This window comes from Leptonotus elevatus, chromosome 19 (assembly GCF_054856555.1).
Source record: "Leptonotus elevatus isolate MCC_2025b chromosome 19, RoL_Lele_1.0, whole genome shotgun sequence".
Taxonomy (NCBI): domain Eukaryota; kingdom Metazoa; phylum Chordata; class Actinopteri; order Syngnathiformes; family Syngnathidae; genus Leptonotus; species Leptonotus elevatus.
The window spans coordinates 10034956-10057126 of record NC_141257.1 but is presented as its reverse complement, the minus strand read 5'-3'; the positions used below and the strand labels follow the sequence as shown (position 1 = coordinate 10057126).

The window sequence follows — 22171 nt, the reverse complement described above, 5'->3', positions numbered from 1 at the left end:
TTCTTCCTCGCGACAACATCAGTTTCTATCAAGCATCATAAAAGTGACATTAAGACACTCTTCCCATGTGGCCTCTCACCAAAAAATACTCCCGATGGCGCCTGAATAATGCGAACATTTGAAACAGGCTCGCATGTGCATGAATGTTCTTTTTCAATCACTTTTCAATGTAATTTTCTTCCATAGCTCCTCCCATCAGATCCAAGGCGCAACAGGCACAAAAGTGCCTGCAGACGCGCAGCCCAAAAAGAAGCGCTCTCAAGGGAGCACCCTTAATACGCGCACCCAAATAGGACTTAAATGACTATGTAACACCATGTGCTTCATTTACCTCCCATTCATCACCCTTTTGCATCATGTCAGCGCCCAGCCATATAATCTAGCAAATCAAGTCCTCTTATCTGCAAGGCTGCTCCTTAAGTTGCGCGGAGGATGCTGTGAGGGCCTTTTGTGTCACACAGGATGCTCCGAGAGAGATGAGGAATGAGACACAAGTGAGAGAACATGCCTCACAAAGTCACAACCCTAATCATGACGATTACCGGCAGGAATTAGACTTTGCGGTCCTCTTCAGGAGATTCACATTCAGGAAGTCGCGTCAATGGGCTTGACACCTTTTTTTTTTTTTTGTCGAGGACAACAGCTTGGATCTGAGTAACTGTCAAAATGTGTACAAATGTATATGCTTGATGTTGACGTTGAAAGGTCAGCTCTAAATATTGATGTGACGCTGTCAACCTTGACTTTGTCTTGGAGCCACTAGCGTAGTGCTAACAAATCGCTGGCCGAAACCTTGTCACAATTTGGCAAATTTAATATATATATATATATATATATATATTTTAATCTATACTTTTCGTCGAATTATTGACAATTTAAAGTGTTGAAAAGTGACGATTTTGAAAGTACAGGGTTTTGGCACGACGTCAAATAATGGGAAACACCATAGACCGGCTAATGACTAGCATCTGTGTGGTCAGTTGTAATGCTTTAAAGAATGTCTATTTGAACGCTAACATTGAAGCAACACTTGGTCAGATAACACTGGGTAAAACACTTTTTGTTGAGTCTGACAGCTGTTTTAATTAATTAATATTTCACTCTAAAAACAGTTGGGTTAGAAAAACTCAATTTGGGTCAAAAAAGGACCAATCCACTACTTGGGTCAATTTGACCCGACATTCAAAATTCAAAATTGGGCTGTTTTGTGAAAAACAGCCCACAAATTTGCATAGCTTTTTTGTTTTTGTTTTTTTCAAACAGAAAAGGAAAAAAGGGAGGGGTCAAAAAAGGACCAATGCACTATTTAGGTCCATTTGACCCACTTTCAAAATTCAAAATCGGGTAATTTTTTTGTGAAAAATAACCCACAAATTTGCATTATTAAAAAAACAAAAAAAAACGAATTTTTGACCTGACTTTCAAAATTCAAAATTGGTTAATCTTTGTGAAAAACAGCCCACAAATGTGCTTCTTTTTTTTTACTTAAAAAAAAAAAGGGAAAAAAAGGGAGGGTTCAAAAAAGGACCAATCCACTACTTGGGTCAATTTGACCCGACTTTGAAAATTCAAAATTGGGCTGTTCTGTGAAAAGCAAGCCCACAAATTTGCATTGTTTTTATTTTAACAGGAAAAAAAATGTCTATTTCGTACAAAACAACCCAGAATGTTGGGTCAAAATAACCCAAGGATTCGATTGCTCTATTTTTGACCCGACTGTGTTTAGAGTGTTGTATATGAAATCCAAAACTGATCTCAGTTCACGTCAAGTTTTTGAACTATCGGGTCTCCGATTAAAAAAATCCTAAATCAACTACCCCCCCCCCCACCACGCCCCCAACATTCTATCCCGCATCACATTACTTCCTGTCCGCTGATTGATCACCCACGAGGGAGTTACAGTATATTACATTAGTCGACCACATCTAATTTCAGCGTCATTAGCAATAAAATGATTGTGACCGCACAAGCAAACACTTTCCACTGAGCGCTTGTCAACATCTAAAAGCACATGAGAGCCAACAAAAGGCAGATAGTTCAGAATAATCATCGACAGCTGACAAATAAGCTCACACAACCTCGTGCTTAATAAACGTTAGCTGTTATTTTTTTATATATATATATTTTTTTTTTAAGTACAATATATTGCTATTTTATAATAATTATAATAAATAATAAATAGATTGAATACATAGATAAATAAACAATTCATTAATAATACAAATTATAATATGTAATTATGAGTATAATAATAATGTTTTAGTGGGGTTCAAAGTTTGAATTTCAAGTATATTTCCATAAAGGGTTCAAGCTTAGCCATATCCTTAAACACACAGTGGATAAGATCAGTGTGACAGCCGCCTTAGCTTGTTGATAAAATGTGTATTTACAGATTATTCCAAATATTATACAGTCAGGAATGCGAAAGAGTCTGCTGAGCAGCATAAATAGAAAATGGTGGCCGTTATTCATCTTAATGGGCCTCATATTAGATCATCATTTTTGACTTACGGTCTCGAACGTCTACGTTTGTGTTAGTTGTGCTTAACAAAACAACGTTGACGAGTGTAGCTTTTTTGTTGTTGTTGCTTTTTAACGACTGTTATACGGAATTCTAAATTGCTGCTTTTGACAACATGTACTACTGATGGTGACAAAGGGTTACGAGCAAATAAAGGAGGCTGCTGTTATGTTGAGCCCTCTTCTTAGTCTTAGTCACGTATTTTGATGTGTTTTTTTTAACCGTGTTTGCAACATCTACTGCTCATATGAATGCAGTGCATGATAAGGTCTTCTGATGGACATCTTAGCAGAAGGTCGAGCCATTGTAAGCGACACAGGTGTGGCGTGCCGACGTCCTCATTGGAGGGCACCTGATGGATGACAGCTGCCCGTAAACTTGTTGGGACAGCGGTAGACAAAACACGCGATAGGAAAAGGTCATCTGTGTCAGAATAATGTCAGATTGACGGATATAGAGACAAAAAGATAAGCGGATACAATTTACCAAAGATGTTTTAGTGAACTGTCCAACTGGAGTATCTTAATTTGCTGTCATTTCTCAGAACAAATATTCAGTCTTTATGACTTTTTGAGTAAATGTCAAAGCGATCCCTATGAATAAGGAGTTGACGTAACCGTGTAGCATGATGTGCCTAAATGCATTTGATTTAATGCAACACAAACCAAAACATAAAGGTACAGTTAATAACATCAAATGTGTCTTCCTCATCAAAAATAGGAATGCATATTTTCATTAACACTCTCCGAAAAGTATGAATCTGCTTACACAGCAAAATTGGCAGGGCTAATTTAACACCTACAGAGTTAAATTGAACACATCAAAAGTGTCTATATTGGTCCACACTAATTATAGTTAAAACAACACTGGTGAAAATGTTATTCTTTTTTTAACACTGAGATGGAGTTAAAACAACAATGCTGGTAGTTGAAATTTAGCACTGACCAGTGTTGACTTTTATACTACACCAGTGTGTAGTGTTAAATATTTAAACAGGTAGTTTTAATTTTTTTAAGTTTTAATTTTTAAATAGTACAATTAAATAAAAAAATATATAAATATATATAATAAATAAAAAATATAATAAAAGTTATATATATATATATATATATATATATATATACACAGTGTTCCCTCGCTATAACACGGTTCACTTTTTGCGGCCTTGCTATATCGCGGATTTTTTTGTATTTTGTATTTTCTTATTTTATAAAAAAATTATGAAGGTTTGAACATTGAGAATGTTTAAACAAGAGAGAAATGTGAGAAAATGTAAATGCCTCGATGTGAAAAGTGTATAAACTGTGTGGTGAGGGGTTTTAGAGCCTTAAAACATTTATACTAAATGTAAAACTTAAAGCTAACTACTTTGCGGGTTTCATTTATTGTGGGTATTTTTTGGAAAAAAAATTGTTCAGTAATGGTTTGCAGTCACGACCTCACATGCTCGGTCATCCCTCCACCACATTATTACACAGCTTTTTGAAAACCAATTTCTCACGACGTATTCCAGTTCCTCCTCCACATGTCAAGCAACACGGGAGGGGATTCAATCTTTGCCTCCATGAAGTCGCTGCACTGTCGTGCGCTGTCAATTCCCTACTGTTCTTACCACAAAAGAGATGTTCACACATCTAATATGTCAGCATCACGTGATTGTGTTTTTTTTCTTCTCTTTTTGTTCATCTGCAGAGCATTTTGCACAGAAAGACAATTCATGCTTTCAAATGGGCATTTTGGGATGGAAAATAAATTATCTGCTGATCTTAAGGCAACGGTACTTTTGGGGCTCAGACAGGAGACAAAAGATGTATGATCAAAACCAAACTGCAGTTCTTCCTCTATTGAATGGTTTTCGTTCATCATTGACGTGTTGAGATGCTGTTTTAGAAAGAAAAAAAAAAGTACGTCATGGTGTAATCACGTCATCATTTCTGAAAAGCGTTTAATGAAAGTGGTGATGCTAATTTCCATTTCCTGAAAAGGCTGTTTGTGTATTCAAACCATTTTGTAATACTACAAGTTTAAAATAGGAGAATCATGATCATTTTATTACTCGCATTTAAGCCAGCAACATTTTCCACAAAGAGCATGTTTGTTACTAAAGAAATGTCTTATTGTTTCTATCCGTTTTATTATTTTGGATTGGTATCTGAGTCAGTAAGATAAATGCTTGTTAACCAGCAACTGTCTGTGTTGAATGATGTTGCCTCTCTCCAGTTGCATCCGTTTGCACATCCCGTAACTCTCACAGGTGTAATTAAGTATTTCTTTGCACGGTAATTGCCAATTTAATCTTCTGTGCTGCGTCTCCTGATTTTTTTTTTTTTTAGTGCTTGGTCTGTCAGTCAAGCTAGGTGTGGTTGCCATGGAGATCAAACAGGCCATGGTAGTTATTTCCTTCGGCCAAAACCAAAATGCTGTTGTCTCCTTAATGGGGTTGCTATGGTATGAGGTAATTACTTTTGTATTATATTTGAGCCACACTTGTAATACTGTTCCTTACGCGGCACCTCAGCCTGCTGCCTACCAATTTGTGGATAAAAAGAGGTCAAATGTTTTGTTGTTGAAAGGAAATAGCAAAGTGTGGATTTGACAGATGCACCCAACTACTTACGAGCCACACTTGAAAAGTGTAACTTCTCCAAGTTGTTAGCTGCAAGAATGAATGTGCTGTCTTGTTCTAGCCTAAAAAACACCAGCTTCTGGCGTTCATAAAATCTTCGTGTTGTCTGAAAAAAACCACAAAAAAACCATACAAGCTGTATAGTTATTAGTCTGTTAGCATTAGCTAATTTAGCTGGGGGGTTTTGTTTGTTTTTTGTTACTCGGTTCACAATATTAGCAAAGCTATGGGAACACATTTCGATAGCATATAGTCTGAGCCAGTGTTAGCTGCAGTAGCTCTTAAACATGCTAAATGTAATGTATTTTTCATTTGTTTTGTTTTGTTTTCCTTTCTCAGTACTACCTTTATGCGACTGGGAGGTGTTTTCTTTTCTCAGATATTATCAGTAGCTAATTTTAGCTTCTTTTTTTTGTCCACAACATTAGCGAAGCTAACACGTTTTGATAGCAGCTAGCTCTTAAACAAAAACATGCTAGATGTAATGTGATTTTTTAAATTCCCTTTGTCAGTACTACAATACAAGTTAATAAAAGGGACTGAGAGATTGTTTTTCCCTCCTCAAATATCATCATTTGTAACTTATTTCATAAGTCTTTGATAGCGTAAGCAATTGAGCCAATGTTTATTAAAAAAAAAAACAAGCAAGATAGTGACATGATTTTTCATCTCTGTCCGAGCACTGAGTTTAAGAGAAATTGTTTACGCTGTGCTGAGTTAAAATGGATATTGTACAGCAGTAAACGGTAAAAAATAAAAATAAAAATAAAAATAATAAATTTAAAATACTTTTCTTGCTTGCATTTCAGTCTCTAGATTTACTTTAAAGTACAGGAGTTGAAATAAGTAGGCTACTTCTACCAATTTTTTATTTATTTTTTACCCATTTGTAACTATATAGTATTTTTGCAACCTGTTTCCCCCCCAATCAAGTACTTAACAAACCTTGTGTGTATTTGTGTGTAATTTTTGTGTATAGTGCCCTGATAATCGTTGTAGATAAACCCTGGATGTGTCAGCTTTCACATGTGATCCTTTCCACTCACTTCCCCCTGTGCAGAGACCCAGGTGCACCCATGACGTCATTCACGCACAAACTGAATTCCTTCCCCTCAACACCACCTGTTCACCACCATCACGACACAGGTGACTCCAAATGCACCAGCCAGCATCCATTTGGATGCTGATCGAGTATGACTGCGACATTATCACAATGGGGACACTTGAGTGGGAGAAAAACCTCAGAGCCCATTAATTCTATTTTTTAGTGGAAGTGGGCCACCAATCGAGCAAGCGAACTCGCTTTACTCTCAATTCAGTGTGGATTAAATCAGCAGTCATCGCTTCTGATCTGCCGTGAGGAATAGGATTAATCAATGGCAGACAGTGCATCTATGGAGGAATTAAAAACCAAACGCAGCACTGTTGTGCTGCTGTTATTTTTGGTGACATGTTGAGTGGGTGGCTTTCTCTCCACTAGAACATCAATCATACAAACGTTTAGATGTTTAAACTAACCGCTAATAGAACAAGACCTATATTTGGGATTTGCTTGTAAACAAACAAAATAAAAAATAATAGTCTGATGAACATTGGTAGTGTAGTGTAGTGGGTAGCGCTAAACCAATTAGATTTTCACTCGACTGACTTTTGTGTAGGGAGTGTGGGTTCAATTCCCAATCCTGACTCTACGTGAGCTTGCTCTGTGGTTGACTGACAACCATTCAAGGGTGTAGTTTGCAGGGATACTCAAAAAACGGTTGGGTCAAAAATAACCGAAATTGTGTTTTTGGGTTATTAAACAAATTAAATTAATAATTTATAAAGCAACCTATTTTTTGGCTTGTTTTGTAGTTTATTCATTTGACCCAACTTTTGGGTCAAATGATTAAACTAATTGAAGAACTGAATTTGGTCAAATATGAACCGACCCAAATTTTTTGAATGATTTAATTCAAAATGTTGGGTCAAATCAAATAACCCACAAAGCAACCCAATTTGTTGGGTTGTTTTATGCGTTATTCAATTGACCCAATAAGTTTGGTCAAATGAATAACCCACAAAACAACAATTGAATTGGGTGAAAAATGAACAAACTCAACTTTTTTAATTATTTAACCCAAAACATTGGGTCAAATCAAGTAACCCACAAAGCAACCTGTTTTGTTGGGTTGTTTTGTGGGTTATTCATTTGACCCAATTTTTGGGGTTAATTGAATAACCCAAAATGTTGAGCTGGTCCCTTTTGGACCCAATTTGGGATATTTTTGACCCAACTGTTTTCAGAGAAGGCTCCAGCTCCCCTTAATTCTGCAGTGCTCTAGAAAATGTATGGCTGGATGAGGTCAAGCTTATCATTTCTATGTTTGAATTTAGCAGCACAAACTGTGGATTTTAATTTGCACAGCATTTTCGCGCCCCACACCACTGATGCTATCAACATGTCGCTGATAATGTCTTGAACTTCAAAATGTCGATTGTTTCATCCAAAGAATGAATTCAATCGCTGTCAACGTGTGATTTGTTCATTGCTCATGTGTCATTGCATCACATCTACTGATAACAACAAATGTTGATTGGTATGTGGCACACAATTATTATGATTGCTCGTGACAAGACTTTAAGATAAGCACATTTTTGCGATTCATTTGCAATGGTGCCTCCATTTTTTTTTTTTCTCCAATCAGTATTCATGGAGAGGTGATACTGTGAACACTAGCCCCTTTTATTTGATCTTGTGTTTACAAATCAAACTGGTAGCTTTAGGAGATGATTGTTACATCCTTGATGCCGTACATCTTTACTGGCCGTCATCTTCTGACTGATCACCTGAAAAATACAACAAACAACACCCACGAAATGTTAAAAGATTCAACTTGAGAGTGAAATTTCAGGATGAAGATAAAATGCACGATCATTTTTGACAGGTTATAATGTACTTTAAATTAGCCTGCCTTTTCGGCAGTAGTGTATATAATGGATCATTGCATCAAGTATGTTGTCTCACCCCCCCCCCCCCAAATAGATTCAAGATGCATGAAAGCCTACTCACGCAATCCACTGGCCTGCAAAGCAGTGTAACTATCGAACAAAGAGGTAAACCCAGTAAGACCACCCATGGCAGCATAAGGGACAGCTTCTCCCACCGGGCGACCCCGTGCCTCCCTCTCAGCCTTCGTCTCAACCTGATAGGTCAAATTCATGTTATAGGTCAATTCCTGCTGTTATGTCAAATTCTGAATTCATACATTACCAGTGTTTCGTGATTGAAGGTGGGCTGGCCACATCCACATCTGTACGGACTCCTGAACCCCGAACAGTCACCTAAGAAGGAAACTTTTTTTTTACAATATTTTCTGCAGTCTACTCAGGTATTAGTTGAACTACAGAATGGCTCATTTAAGCTTAGGGGCTTTTAACTCACACTTTTTGCACAAATGCCCGGCACCTTGGGTGTGATCTTGAGGTAAATGCTTACACCGGCAGCGGACGGGTACTGCCTGGATGTGGGGAAGGTACTCGTAGGCAGAACAAAGGCAATCCAGCACCCGGCATGGTAGGAGTAAAGGTCTCTCAGAAGGAATGGTCTCAAAGTCCGTCTTATGTTGCTTGTATCTACAAAAGATGAGCTTTTTTCATCAAGTGCACCTGCACAATCTAATAAATCAATGGATAGATAATTGCGCTAGTTTGACCTCTGACCTTGGAAATTGTTTGGTTTATTCATACATGAAACAAACGCTGTGCATTTTGCCATTTAGCACGTCAATAATTGATCGTATGCATTCAAAAAATTAGAGACGGTGAAATTAAGTTTGCATGTAGAGGTTAGTGCATTTCAGAATCAAAATCAAATTCAATGGCCAAGTATGTAAAAAACAAACCTGATGAAATGAAAACCTAAAAACAAACTTTCAATGAGCAATAAATTCATTGAGCTAAAAAGGACTGAAGAAAGATAAAACACAATAGTAACTAAATACCTCTTTGACAGACAAATTGATCTAAATGGAGAAGGATCAACTATATATCACCCATGTGAACAGAAGCACCGTGTCTCAGGACCAACTAGAACGCAGTCGATGCCTCCTGCTACACCAAAGCTCACGTAGAGTCTGTTTTTCATTCGCTGTGGGACCATCTTCCTCTTGTACTCCTCATATTGCTCAGGAGAAAACAATATGCCTCCATCATCATCACCCACAATCCTAAAAGAGACACCAACAAAAATGGTAGCATTATTTCGCGCAAAAAAAAGGTCATTTTAAGTAATGCTGTGTTCTTTTATTGGATTAAGCGTTTGAAGTCCTTACAATATATTTCTACCCTTTGCCGGCATCTACCTGTGAGATGTCATTGTAGTGACGTGCAGTCTTATTTGTGCTGAAAATGACACTATTATTAACCATTGTCAATTGCAGCGGAGGTATTATTTAATCAACACATTCAGTTCTTGACTTAATTATGGCTGCATTCAAATCCATCCTCCTATTGAAATTTGATTAATTTGCCTGAATCACCTATTAAGACAAGCAAAATTAGCTATTTTAATGATGAAGTGGATTGATTAAAACTCGTCAAAGCCATTCATGAGCCTCTATATTTCTATATATGGTGAGAGAAAATGTGCCCTCTTATATGCTTAAATTACGTTTAGTGCCAGGTGCATATGAAACCTGTATTCAAATTAACTGCAAGACTTACATTACATTTGATAATCAAATACTTTCACAAAACAATTTGACTTGTTAATAGAAATAAATTTGCAGCCTTTAGTGTGATAATAATAATAATAATAATTTGGATATAGTTTTTAAAAATCAACGAAACAAACCGTCTGTACTGGCAATACTCATCCACCATTTCTAAGGCTGATCTATCCAGGAATGTATGTTCCATTGTAAAAGGGGGTCGAATTCAAGCTAGCAAACTGTTTCTTTATCTCACTGGCCTCGACTTTTTAATAAGAGAACAATGAACAGTATCGTACATAAAAACTGTCCTCGTGTTTGTTTTACACTGTCATGTTGCTATGGAAATGACCCAGGGTCCATCTAACGGCCGGCAAAGGTACTGCAGATTTTACAAAAAAAAAAAAAAAACGAAATTAACTAAATCCGCTCGAGCTAATCTTCCTAAAACAGTTCAGATCAAAATATTGTAATATGTGCATGTTTTCAAAATCATAACCAAGAATGAAAGGAGCGAGAGCTCTGTAATTGTCCCATTATGTCATCCGTAAGGGGGAAGCGAAAGGCAGTACGACTACAAGTCCCATCGTGCCTTGCGGTGACGCACAGCGAACCTTCAAGGGAACCATGACGGTCAGCCCACTTGCATGCATATATTTCTGGCCGTGCAGTTTAGCATACTGAGCTGCATACCGTTTATCAGAGCTCAGCAGGAGAAGCAAATAAGTGTCCGACTAGCGAGCCATGTCGACCGGCTAACTTACACATGGAGAGGGTGGAGTCGTTTTTTGTTTTGTTTTTTTTACCCGGCGACCCTGTCATATCAGATAATTTCTAACCCATCCTTTTTCGTTTGGAGCTCCCATACGCGGTTTGGCTGCAGCATGGCTATTATATCTTCAACTTCAAGATAACCTCAGATGCAGGAGGTAAATTAGCATAGCCCACCGGTTTGTATCTGTTTCTTTGTATAGCGTTGTTAGCGAGCTAACGCTAACACGGAGTTGTAAAGTAGCTTTATGTCAACTTCCCCTTTTTTGCAACTCTAATAATATGCATTTAAAGTAAAGTATCACAAAATACTCTCCTATGTATTTTTTTGCCCTTCTTGTGCCAACCTTGGCATCAACATCGCATGGTAGAGAAGTTCACTGAACCTCTATGTTTGCCCAGGGCTAGTTGATTTGTTATGCTGTCAATAGGTCGACTTTACAGTCATACTTTGCACTATCTGCTAGTTTTCTTAACGATCTGCCAGTCGTATAACTGCGTAGTGTGCCACCACTCAACAATATGTCAATGTTTAACCTTGGCATTGCTCCTGTGTGCGTGTGCCTTATCATCATTCATCAACACATCTTGCATACATTAGCACAATTTAGCATTGTGACCCACGTAAACCAGACGAATTGTTATTGGAATGAAATATGGAAAAATGCAAAGCAGTCCTCGTCTCTTTCCGTTTTACAAAAAAACTAAAGTAAGGCAAATATGGACACCACTGGAAATCTATTTGTCACTATAATACTTTTTTGTTTCTTATTTTCTTGAGATAAAAGAAAAAAAGTACAGTCATAGAATCAAGATTTTTTCCTAGATTCTATGGCAGTATTTTTTCTTTTTCTGCATGTTTCAAAGAATGTTATCAGTACTGCAGAATGAACGTGAAGTGTGTCAAAGGTTTCAAGACTGGTGTCTAAAAACATACAGTATATTTCAAACCCAAACTACAAGATTTCCCCTTGCATTGTGGTCGAGATGACCAACCAGCACATCAAAAAAAAAAGAAAAAAGTAGTAGCAGTTGCAACTTGCAAGCACCGCTGTATATAACCAATTAACAGCCAGCCAAGACTCCACTCTCATTTGCGGGCACCCACGTCACTCACCAAACCATACTCACTCAAGGTCACAGATGCTGCAGTGGAAATGTGAGATTGTGGACCAAACATGAGCCCTAACACAATGGCTTCTAGTGATATCTTAACTCATGACTGCTGTCTATGAGTGAAGTGGAAAGCATGCGACCCTTGTGATACCGCAGACTTGATAGCTACTGGACTTGTCAAATGAGTGTAACACTATATCGAGATTAGCATGCAAGCAACCTTGTGTGGGGTATGGGCCAAAGCGAAAGTAAAGTATGTCATTGTTTTTGTTGTGTGAGCAGTTTGGCACAGTGTTGTTGTTTTTTTAATCCAATAAATGTGCATCCATCTTTCCTTATTTTTCCCTGAGAGGCTAAAGTTTGGATTGCTTATAATTGGTGTGGTAAGGCACAATTGTAGCTTCATGCATGGTTGACATACCTCACGTTCACCTGCCCGACCAGTTTTTCTTCATGTTGCGTTTCACTGTTTTGTGTTTATTATTATTATTATTATTATTATTATTGAGTGCATTTGTGATTCTTCAATGGTTCATTTGATCGCATTTGTCCAGGGTTTGTGTCATTTGTTGACTAAGCTAGCTCTTTCTGTCTTGTTAAAATACAGCTCCCCTTATCGTTGTGACTCAGGCCCCTAAAACATACACACTTTATTTGCTTTGTGTTGCTAACAGCATAGTCAGCGCAGAAACGGGGAGCTTGTCATCACAGGTACTTTGTACTTGTGCTTTATTGAAATACTAATTCAAAATCAGTGCCCGAGGCATTCTAGAAGGCACTTGCATAAACACAACATACTAATTTAGCAATGCTACATTATGCTTGTAGATTTTAGGGATATATAACTAAGCAAGAGTTCTAATTTTGTGCCTAGTGAATGTAAATGTTATTAAAAAAGATGCTGGCGCGTAGCAAAATGGATTCTGTTACCTCTGTTTTCATAATTTATTCCTGCAGTCGGTCCCTCCCGTCACAGCTCAATAGGAGGTGACAGTGGCACACCCAACACAGAATGCAGAGAATGGACCTGTTGACAATGGTATAAAAAGCGAAAAGTGATCGCTTAATTTTCCCTGGGACTGTGCGCCGACAAGGTATTTGTCTATTGGCTGACCGTAGTGAAGGTGGGATTAGAAAGTGAAAGCCCTCAATGGTTCTGACTGCTGCTGTGAATCCTACCGGGAGCAGCAAAGTGGGTCCAGTTACAGCTAAGCTGGTAATTAGGTTTCTGGGCTGAAATGTTCAAATGTGTTGGAGAGTGCTTGCAGTGTACTAATTGACGAAGAATGTCTGTTCTGATGGACTGATGCGGTTATATTTTTGGAGAATGAAGTATTCGACAGATTATCCCATCGGATACAAATTGATTTTGCCAATACTAACACGTAATACAGTACAAATTTAAATACGCATGTGAGGTGGAGTTGTGATTTTTGTCCCCTTGAAGTCACTATCCAATCATTCGACACTGTAGTATCTGTGACCTTGAATGCAACTGCCAAGACATTTTATGGCAATTTTCAGCTTTTCTTCTTTTATTTTTTGACATTTTATGGTTACTTTTTGAATGTTTTCTTTTCTGCATTTTTTAAAATCAATTCTCTGACATTTTTGGCAATTTTATGGTAATTTTCTGCTTTTGCTCTTCCTTTTTGGGACGTTATGGTCACATTTTGGACCTGTTTAGGACTTAAGGTCATTTTTAAACCTTTTTCATCTTCCTTCATTTCTCTTTTTCTGACAACTTAAAAATTTGGACTGACATTTTTTTTATTTAATTATTATTTTTTATTTAATCATTACTTTATTTAAAGAATATTTTATGTAAAAAAAAATATATATATATATTAAAAAAAAATACTAAATTCTGTTTTTTGTGTGTGTTTTTTGTGTGTGTAATCCACAGGGAGCCACAGGAGAGGGATTTAAGAGCCACATGTGGCTCCAGAGCCGCAGGTTGCAGAGCCCTGCATTAAACGGTTGATGAAACTGTCACTTCCTAACTTCCCTAGTGGATTGAACAAGTACCATTTCCTTCTCTCTTTTTTTTTCTTCACATAATTTCTTCTCCGTGTTTATTTTATTCTGTATGGGTTGCCAGGAATATGTGTGGACACCCCTTATGAGCCCTCATTCTGCTATGGTGGACCACCAGAGTTTGAGGGTCTCCTCGTGTAGGAGAGTCTGAGTAGAGCATTCGTCTGTCCCACTGGTATCGACGATTACCTCATCGTGCAACATTGTGAACTTCGAATTCTCTCCGCATATCGACAACAAAAATACTTCCCTTTTTTTTTTTTTTTTTTTTTTTTTATGTATCAACTAGTACACTGAACCAACAAGGCCACTCGCATCCAATAGCAGCAAGTCTTCACCGGTGCTTTCCTGTTTCCTGCTCCTTCACCATCCCAATATCATGCTTGGCACTCTCCTGAGACGCAACATGTCCCAGAAGCTGAGTGTGCTGCTCGTAGTCTTTGGCCTGGCGTGGGGACTCATGCTGCTACGCTATACTGTGCAGCAACCTCGCCACCAGAGCAGCGCTGAGCTCCGCGAGCAGATCCTCGAGCTCAGTCGGCGATACGTCAAGGTCCTGACCGAGGAGAGCCAGAACGCACCCGGTGGGCCGCAGGGGACCACCATGGCGGGTTATGGTAATCGTCTCGCAAGAATTTGCCAGTGCACACGTGTCGTTACTTAATGATGTATTCTTATGTGCGCAGCGGATCTGAAGAGGACGATAGCAGTGCTGCTGGATGATATCCTGGAGCGGCTAGTCAAACTCGAGGGGAAAATCGAGTTGGCCGTTAATGCGTCGCTGACCAACACCTCCCACGGGACCGTCCTCACTTCCACTTCCACTGTCTTGCAAAGAGCCTCCAAGCAAGAGAGAGCTGGCAGTCATCATGGGATGTCACGCTTGAACCCACGAACCCCCAACAGGCCTCAGCAACATCTATGAGCTTTGTTTTGCTAGCTGATCTCTTAGCACATCCCACTTTTCCTGAATTTATCCCAGGACGTATACAGACTTGGAAGTAACTTATGCTTCTTGAAAAGCCAGCTTAAAGGGAGGGAGATACTTTTTGCCTTTTCACTTTTTTGCCATTGTATTTATTTTATTTGATCAAGATTGCAGAGTGCATTTTTATATTTAAATTTTGCATTTTTATATAATGGCATATTACTGGCTACAAACTATGTATCAACCTTTGTGGCACTGCAGTACAACGCTCTAGCACATGAAGGCTCACAAATACTCCTATACAACTTAATATTACGTCAACCTGCTGGACTAAACCGAATACTCATAATATGAATTGCTGTACAGTATTTGTGGTGTGAACTATTGCTCATTTGCTATATACAATAAAATATGAAGATCCGTCTCTAGCTAAGATATAGTGATGTGTATAAATAATCCAAAGAATGTTCTGCCTCAATATGAGGCTAGTAACACAACAGATGAATTTCATTTACCACTGAACTTGTTTGCGTGTTCTCAGCTGAAAAACAATGTGCCCCCCTTCACACACACACTCACACATCACACTGTCCCCTTTACTTTCCTTGGGTGTTATTTCACTCTCAATGTAGAATGGAATGAATGTACTGCAAGGTCAGTATCTTCGGTGCTGTGAAGATGACTGACCATCTGCTAATACACATTCAGGGTTCATGTTGCACTGTGACTGTAGACATTTTCTAAAAAAAATAATGGGCTAATCTACTTTTAGTAGTGCTGTTATATTGTGTGTGGGAGGTGATTGTTACATGCTGGATTAGTCAGTCTCTCTACTTGGTGAAATATTTCATGCAAGATACAAACCTTTCAAATACTCATCGTAATGCCTGTTAAACATACCAGACTTAAACCAACAAATGTGGGCATTAGCAGTGCTGTATTATTTATTCTGCTTACTTGTCACAGTTTTAGCTGTCCTGCAGACTCAATAAACTGGTTCAAATAATATGACTAGTGCAATAAATGTGTTGTTGTTAAATAGCGATACATGTTGGCTGTGCCAGAAACCCAATGTGCCATTTCATAATGAACCACCTTGCGTTATTTGCTCGTGTGTAACTGATATTTTCGTACTGATATTGCTATACGTCATTTTCCACACGACGTACATGACTAGGAACGATTGAATGATCCCAAAACGCCGGCTTTTATATGCAGGGGGCGTCGTAATCGGATATGACGTGATTGGTGCTCTATCTGATCGCTCCGCCCCCTCTCGCCATTTTCTCATCGGAAACCTCTCAAACCAAAATATTTAGCATTTAAACATTGACCTTGCTTTTTTTTTTATTCGACACAACTTGGTAGGTAGATAGATGACCTGAAAATGAGTGACATCAACGAGGGAGATAACGAAAGACGGGTAAGGAGTAATATTTAGCATCACTTGTACTTGCTCGTTTCAAACAGACAACAAACGTACATTCAACTGAAAGTATTCCTCAAGTTATCTGTGGATGACACTATGCAGCTTTTACTGTAAAATGAGCTCGCCTTAAAACTAGTTCTGGGGTTCCTTCTTGCTAAACGCATGACAATTCCTTGTTGCAGCCCCTTTAGCAGGAGCTAGTAAACTTAGGAAACTTGACGTTAGCTTGAACCTTCTACTTCGGGTTATCTTCAACGGCGCCTTATCTTTTATTTCCAGCATTATTTTGGGGGGCTTCTGAATCCCAGTAACCGTTATATGTCGTCAAGTGCACATACGTCTTATTTTGACTAATAAACCTGAGTTCGTCTTTGTTTACTATTCCTCCCTATCCTAGCTTTCAGCTGTTTTTAACTTGGCACATGTGCTGTAAATCTGATCATTAAAAAAACACACATTTATAATAATTGCTGCATGTAACTGCAACGCATTCATTTCCTCCCCACATTTATATTTGACCAAGTACACCCCCCCCCCCCAATAAATCTTACATCTTAATTTTTGATGTTCTATTTTGATTAAGGTATATTGATTGTGAAGGATAGGAATAATTTTATCCAAGAATAATGGGCGACAAAAATTTTAATTCCAAGCTAAAAGAAGGCTAATGACAACATGAACAGAGAAAAACAAAACCATTGGCAAGGGAGGGAAATCGTGGCGAAGATTAGAATACTAAATAAATATTGCTTGTTCCACAGTTTATTTATCATGCTACCTTTTTTAAACGGAGCTGCATCTTTTATCTCTAGGGGTGCACCGATCAATCTATCAGCCCCGATTTCCTTAATTTTGGGGATCAGTAAACCCTTAAAAATGAACCGATCTTTTCCACCGATTTCCTCCTCCTCGGAGGTCTGAAAAAGTGAACTTCTTCTGCTGAGATCACTAATAGGCTTTTCATTTGTATTTGAGAGAACTACTTCATAATGTGCAGTTAAAACAACCCTTAGCAATGTTTCACAGATACTGTTCAATATTTTACAGTAAAAAAAAAAGATTGGAAGACTGAAGGTGTATTCTCATTGATTTTACGTTATTAATACATGTATGTGTAACAGGGGTCTCGCTCCTCGTCTGCATCGGAAAATGGAAGTCAGGCTAAGTCAGAGAGCAGGTCAGGCTCACCGAGTCCATCTCGAGACTCCAAGCATTCTGAATCCAGATCCCGCTCTCGATCAACATCAGGGTATGTTGTTGTTATTTGTGTTTATTAGCAGGTGAAATATAATTTATTTCACCCTTTGTCCACTTTACGAGATAAAATCCTTTCCTGCCTTACTCTCTTATTTTCAGGTCTCGTTCTAAGCACGTTTCTATCCGACGTGCTAGCCGTTCACGGTCTCCATCTCATCCATGCCGACAGAGGTCTCGTTCTCATTCCAACAGCCCCGACTCCCGTCGCAGGAGGAGCCGGAGCACTTCCCCAATGTCAAACCGCAGCCCAAAGGCTGGGCTCAGAGTGAGTGTGAATGGACTTGTAAATTGCTAAGATAGACATGGCACCACAAACTTCAAGAAAAAAGAAATACTTCAATATGTATGTACTTGAAATAGTATAACCAAGAGAATTGCTACAAAATGAAGACAATCAACTGTTAGTAATAGATTTATAAATTTTTCCTGGCTAGACTAATGGAGCTTAGCTTGTCAATGTTTAGGCCAGCAGAGAAGGCCTTGTTGACCCTGACAAAAGTTATTTCATATCAGTCAATATTGGTAATTTTTATTTTATTTTTTTACTATTTAAAATAAGGATACAGAGGGGGTAAAAAGGACTGAATTTAGGCAAGCTTATTTTAAAATATATTTAACATTTAAGAAGAGATCAACACAATTATGAAAAGTCAAATGTCTATACAAAGACAAAATCAAAGCCTTTATAAACATAATTCACATATTCACATAACTCACAATGTACGTTTTCATATCAGTCTTTACCTGCTGGAATTTAAAGGTGCATTGTGCAGTTTAAAAAAAGGTCACTTTAAAGCTTTTTCTGCATCATGCATGCCCCACCAATGCCCAGATGAGTACGAAGAGCCCTGACTGTTTTACTGTGACTGAACCTATCAGCTTTTATCTTCCCTTTTATGGTAGAGTGTGCAGAGCCTCACACTCCACTGTTTTCTTGAGGAGAGGAGGGGTGGAGTTTTTCTTACCTCATTTGAAGTCATCTCACGATTTTGTGTTCCAAACTTTTTCCTACTTGCTTGTAATTGTGGCACAAATCTTAACGTCAAACCGTAGCACGCAGAAATCTGGGGCCGGGGTTTGCTTTCCGATTTTTTTCTTTTATATGGAACATTTTAGCAAACACATTTTGTATTGATATCGATCACGTGTCTATCTTGATACTTGTTGATGTGGAATTATCGTTTCAGCTCTACTGTCTGAAATTCTTAAAACAGTCATGCCAAGTTCTGCAAATGGCGACAAGTGTGCATACACTATGTAGTAGACCTTTTAGCAGAACTTTGCAAACAAGCCAAGAACTGTGGCAGTCCTACAATAATCCAATGTGTAGTTATTTTCTGGAATGTGTGGATGTGGACAAGCTCAAAAGCAATATTGTTGAAAGTTGGCTCAGCACTGAGGCTACGGTTTAATTTATTGTATGATAACCAGTCTTTATTTTTATTCTATGGGAGAAACGTCAACCTTAAAATGAGCCAAATGATAGACTGCTCCGTCGAGGACAAGATTGTCACTTTGAACAATCGAGTCTAATTAGATCTTTTTGAAGTCATCTTGTGATGAATCATGAAGGTGACATACTTTCTTCGTCAAGAGCAAGTGAATGTATATGAGGCACATGGGAGTTTTTTTTTTTATGTGGTTAATGACATGACCTTTAATAACCCTTCCCCTCTCTCTTCTTTCTATCAACAGAGCCATGAAACAAAAGAAGCAAACAGTCACGGCGGCGCTGCTGTTAGGGTACGTGGACCTTCGTGCATCGTTTAGTATGCATGGATGAACATGATTTCCTTGGGGAAATGAAAAGAGTACGTTTCCGAGATGCAGTGTTACCTGCATGAAGCCAACAGGCCTCGTTTGTTTGAATTCTGTGTTTCATGTTGGGTCAAGTCAGCAGGTATGCGCTTCCTTTTTTGCTCTATATTCTTACTACATGATATTGACCCTGCTCAGGTCAGACCTTACTTAGAATTCAAGCTCCAATCTGTGTTTTGCCTGTCTACATATTTGTTTATGTTTGATACGTAGAATTTCCCCCACAAAACAATGACAGATCAATTTTAAAGCATGACCTACTGTTACTGTCTATATCCGGCATAAAAACAAAAAGTGGAGAGTCCTGGAATGGCCCGGTCAAAGTTATTATGTTACACTATTGCACCTGCACAAATGATTAAGTTATGAGGGGCAATATATTCAATGTCGGAATTGTACATATTAATTGTGTATGCACTGAACAAGAACAAGGAGAATGTAATCAACCAAGGGCTTTATTTCCCACTCTTGTAGGTAAACCCTGATCCCTGCAAATGTTTGGGGGTGTTTGGGCTTAGCTTGGACACCACAGCGCAAGACCTGAGGGACGTCTTTTCAAAATATGGTCCTCTGTCTGGGGTCAATGTGGTGTTCCATCAGCGCTCGGGTCGCTCGCGGGGCTACGGCTTTGTCTATTTTGAGCGAATTGAGGATTCAAAGGAGGTATGTTTTATTTTGTGTTGCTGTAAACTGCATCTCATTAGAATAAATCACTCTTTGTGGCAATAATTACCATACAGTGGTAGAGACACATTCTGTTTGTGTGTTGCTAAAACAAGATGAACTGTGTCATTTTGACTTTTATGGGAACTCGTTTTCATATTTGCCAGGCAGCTCGTTTTATTCAGGTGTAATTACTCGAGTTCGCCACTAGATGTCTGTCTTGTTACACGCAAATTTGCCCTCAAGCCATCCATTAGAACTGTGCATATGTGACCTGATGCTGATCGTTGACTTCTGTCGTCTGTTTCTCAGGCAATGGAGAGAGCCAACGGCATGGAGATCGACGGGAGGGTAATTAGAGTAGATTACTCCATTACCAAGCGTGCGCACACCCCCACACCTGGAATCTACATGGGTAGACCAACGATGTAAGAGTCATGCCAATGTTTTCTTTTGTACGTACGAGTCATTCAGTAAGAAGGAGTCTGTTATCAGTTTCATCGCAGCCTTGGTTTTGTTGTTGTTGTTGTCTTTCAATAGAGATGACGATGATGATGATGATGATGGCGGAGGCAGCCGGAGGGGAAGAAGCTCATATTACCACAGAGGGTACGAACGAGGCTACGAGCGCAACTATGACCGAGGCTACGAGCGAAGCCATGATCGAGGCTACGACAGAGGTTATGACAGAGGCTACGACCGAAAATTCGATCGAGGCTACGACCGAGGCTACGATCGAAGCTACGAGCGAGGCTCCGACCGAGGCTCCGATCGATACGACAGCTACGATGAGTACAACTACAAGTACAGGTAAGCCAAGTCATTATTTTACGAAATGAAAACATTACTGCTCTTGTTCATTTCAACTCTTTACGTCGCGATGCAGTCGCCGGCGCTCCTCATCGCCTGAATATGGTAGATACAGAAATTCCTCTTGGTCTCGCTCCTACAACCAAAGTAAGTATGAACCTGACAATTAATGCATTTTTTTTTACATCTAATATGACTCAGGTGTACTCAGTAGGGTTTGTGTGGATATTTTAATCACATGTATGCACATGCACCTCTTTCACAGGTGAAAGTACATCTTTTTAAGTAATGCCATTGACGCTCTTTGATCTGTGTTTTGTTTTGGCAGGACGCTACTGAGGTACGGCAGCTTGAACTAGCATGTCTAAATTCACAGCACACTTTGTGTGGCAGGCAGTTGTGTTTACATGCGGAGGGTGTTTTTATTTGTGAATCTCACACTTCTATGTGTCAGGCGTGAGCAACGAACTCAAAACTAATTTGTAATGTGTCTTCATTTTCTATAGTTGCCATCCACATTGTATTGTTGTTGTTGTTGTTGTTTTTTGTCATTCTGACCTCAAATGTTCAGTGTTACTCAGTGATGAGTGAGTCTTCTGGTAAGTACTATGTAAAATTAGCGTGAAGCTCCGTGCTTACTCTTTTTATGGAAAAGTCAAACAGGTCATCACACTGTTTATTTTTTTTTAATTCTTTCACGTGTATGGAAATACACTCATGAACTGTTCAAAGTTTCTCGTTTCTTCTGGCTTGAATATGCATTATAATGGAAGTTGGGCTTCACTTCTATGGGTGGGAGTTAAGATGTGTGGGTGAGGTGGGAAATAAAGCAAAGGAGAATTTCACAGAACAAGCCAGACGCCAGGATGTTGTTCTATGTTCACACACATTTGGGTTAATGTTGGGGACACACTTTAAGGACACGATGACTTCTCGAAAAGTTTTTTTTAACACCACTTCTTTTAAATTGCACCAATAAAACAAAGTGAAATAGAACCTTAAGACTTTATTGGTTTGCTCACGTCTCATTTCACGAAGTCAAATATTAGTATAGATTATGCAGCATCGCAAATAATTATGTAACTCCGCACGAAAGAGTGATGAATCAAAAATAGCTTGAGGTTAAAAGAAAAGCTACCAAGCTAACTCGCATGATAACTACAAAACGTTTTTAGGGAATTACAACACCTAAGTACCTAAACCATGTGATCCACTTTGTTTACATTCATTGTCCTGCACTGAAAAATAAAGCCCTCATACACACGCAAGGTGGTGATACGTCATGCATCTTCAGAATGAACACAATCGTGAAAGGCGGACGACAACCTCGAGCTAACAGGCCGCTCTTAACCCATAAATGTGATCTCAAATAATGGTGCAGCTTATTCAAATGGTGTTGTAATAACTGCTGACATGTCACGGGGCCCCTCGCACTTATGCATCGGTTCACTTTGATAGCATGGAAAGTTCTAAAGCTCAAGGGTCATAGTTAGACATTTCACCA

At 38.8% G+C, this 22171-nt stretch overlaps 3 protein-coding genes across 9 annotated transcripts; 2 read left to right on the top strand and 1 right to left on the bottom strand.

The window, feature by feature from the left end:
• Positions 1–7857: 7857 nt before the first annotated feature.
• fam221a (family with sequence similarity 221 member A) lies at positions 7858–12782 on the bottom strand. Of its 3 annotated transcripts, none has more exons than XM_086062793.1 (6): positions 12656–12782; positions 9182–9355; positions 8572–8762; positions 8401–8471; positions 8200–8332; positions 7858–7976 (listed from the first exon to the last, which is right to left on the bottom strand). In XM_086062793.1, the coding sequence occupies exons 2-6, from the start codon at positions 9286–9288 to the stop codon at positions 7948–7950; spliced, it is 531 nt and encodes a 176-aa protein (XP_085918919.1). In that variant the 5' UTR covers positions 9289–9355; positions 12656–12782; the 3' UTR covers positions 7858–7947. The 3 variants fall into 3 exon arrangements, with proteins under 3 accessions (XP_085918919.1, XP_085918918.1, XP_085918917.1); XM_086062792.1 differs by lacking the exon at positions 12656–12782 and adding an exon at positions 10138–10178; XM_086062791.1 differs by lacking the exon at positions 12656–12782 and adding an exon at positions 9982–10129.
• ccdc126 (coiled-coil domain containing 126) lies at positions 10432–15123 on the top strand. Of its 5 annotated transcripts, XM_086062795.1 has the most exons (5): positions 10437–10767; positions 13632–13749; positions 13827–13937; positions 14052–14379; positions 14449–15123. In XM_086062795.1, the coding sequence occupies exons 4-5, from the start codon at positions 14142–14144 to the stop codon at positions 14685–14687; spliced, it is 477 nt and encodes a 158-aa protein (XP_085918921.1). In that variant the 5' UTR covers positions 10437–10767; positions 13632–13749; positions 13827–13937; positions 14052–14141; the 3' UTR covers positions 14688–15123. The 5 variants fall into 5 exon arrangements, with proteins under 5 accessions (XP_085918922.1, XP_085918921.1, XP_085918920.1 ...); XM_086062794.1 differs by having other exon boundaries at positions 13632–13937; XM_086062798.1 differs by having other exon boundaries at positions 10449–10471; positions 13827–14379.
• An 817-nt stretch (positions 15124–15940) lies between these two features.
• Positions 15941–21669, top strand: tra2a (transformer 2 alpha homolog). The gene is made up of 9 exons (XM_086061931.1): positions 15941–16113; positions 17241–17368; positions 17476–17641; positions 19072–19119; positions 19669–19857; positions 20170–20285; positions 20398–20667; positions 20744–20814; positions 20996–21669. Exons 1-9 carry the CDS (start codon positions 16078–16080, stop codon positions 21004–21006), a joined length of 1035 nt encoding a protein of 344 aa, XP_085918057.1. The 5' UTR covers positions 15941–16077; the 3' UTR covers positions 21007–21669.
• The last annotated feature ends 502 nt before the right edge of the window (positions 21670–22171 follow it).

Excerpts from the sequence above, each read along its gene's own strand:
- tra2a (XM_086061931.1), top strand. The coding sequence starts at position 16,078 with ATGAGTGACATCAACGAGGGAGATAACGAAAGACGG. Across the intron at positions 17,369-17,475 it reads CGCTCTCGATCAACATCAGG|GTCTCGTTCTAAGCACGTTT; the intron begins GTATGTTGTTGT and ends TCTTATTTTCAG. Across the intron at positions 17,642-19,071 it reads GCCCAAAGGCTGGGCTCAGA|AGCCATGAAACAAAAGAAGC; the intron begins GTGAGTGTGAAT and ends TTCTATCAACAG.
- fam221a (XM_086062791.1), bottom strand. The coding sequence starts at position 10,046 with ATGGAACATACATTCCTGGATAGATCAGCCTTAGAAATGGTGGATGAG. Across the intron at positions 9,356-9,981 it reads GAGTATTGCCAGTACAGACG|GATTGTGGGTGATGATGATG; the intron begins GTTTGTTTCGTT and ends TGTCTCTTTTAG. Across the intron at positions 8,763-9,181 it reads CGGTGCTTCTGTTCACATGG|ATACAAGCAACATAAGACGG; the intron begins GTGATATATAGT and ends CATCTTTTGTAG.
- ccdc126 (XM_086062796.1), top strand. The coding sequence starts at position 14,142 with ATGCTTGGCACTCTCCTGAGACGCAACATGTCCCAGAAGCTGAGTGTG. Across the intron at positions 14,380-14,448 it reads GACCACCATGGCGGGTTATG|CGGATCTGAAGAGGACGATA; the intron begins GTAATCGTCTCG and ends TTATGTGCGCAG.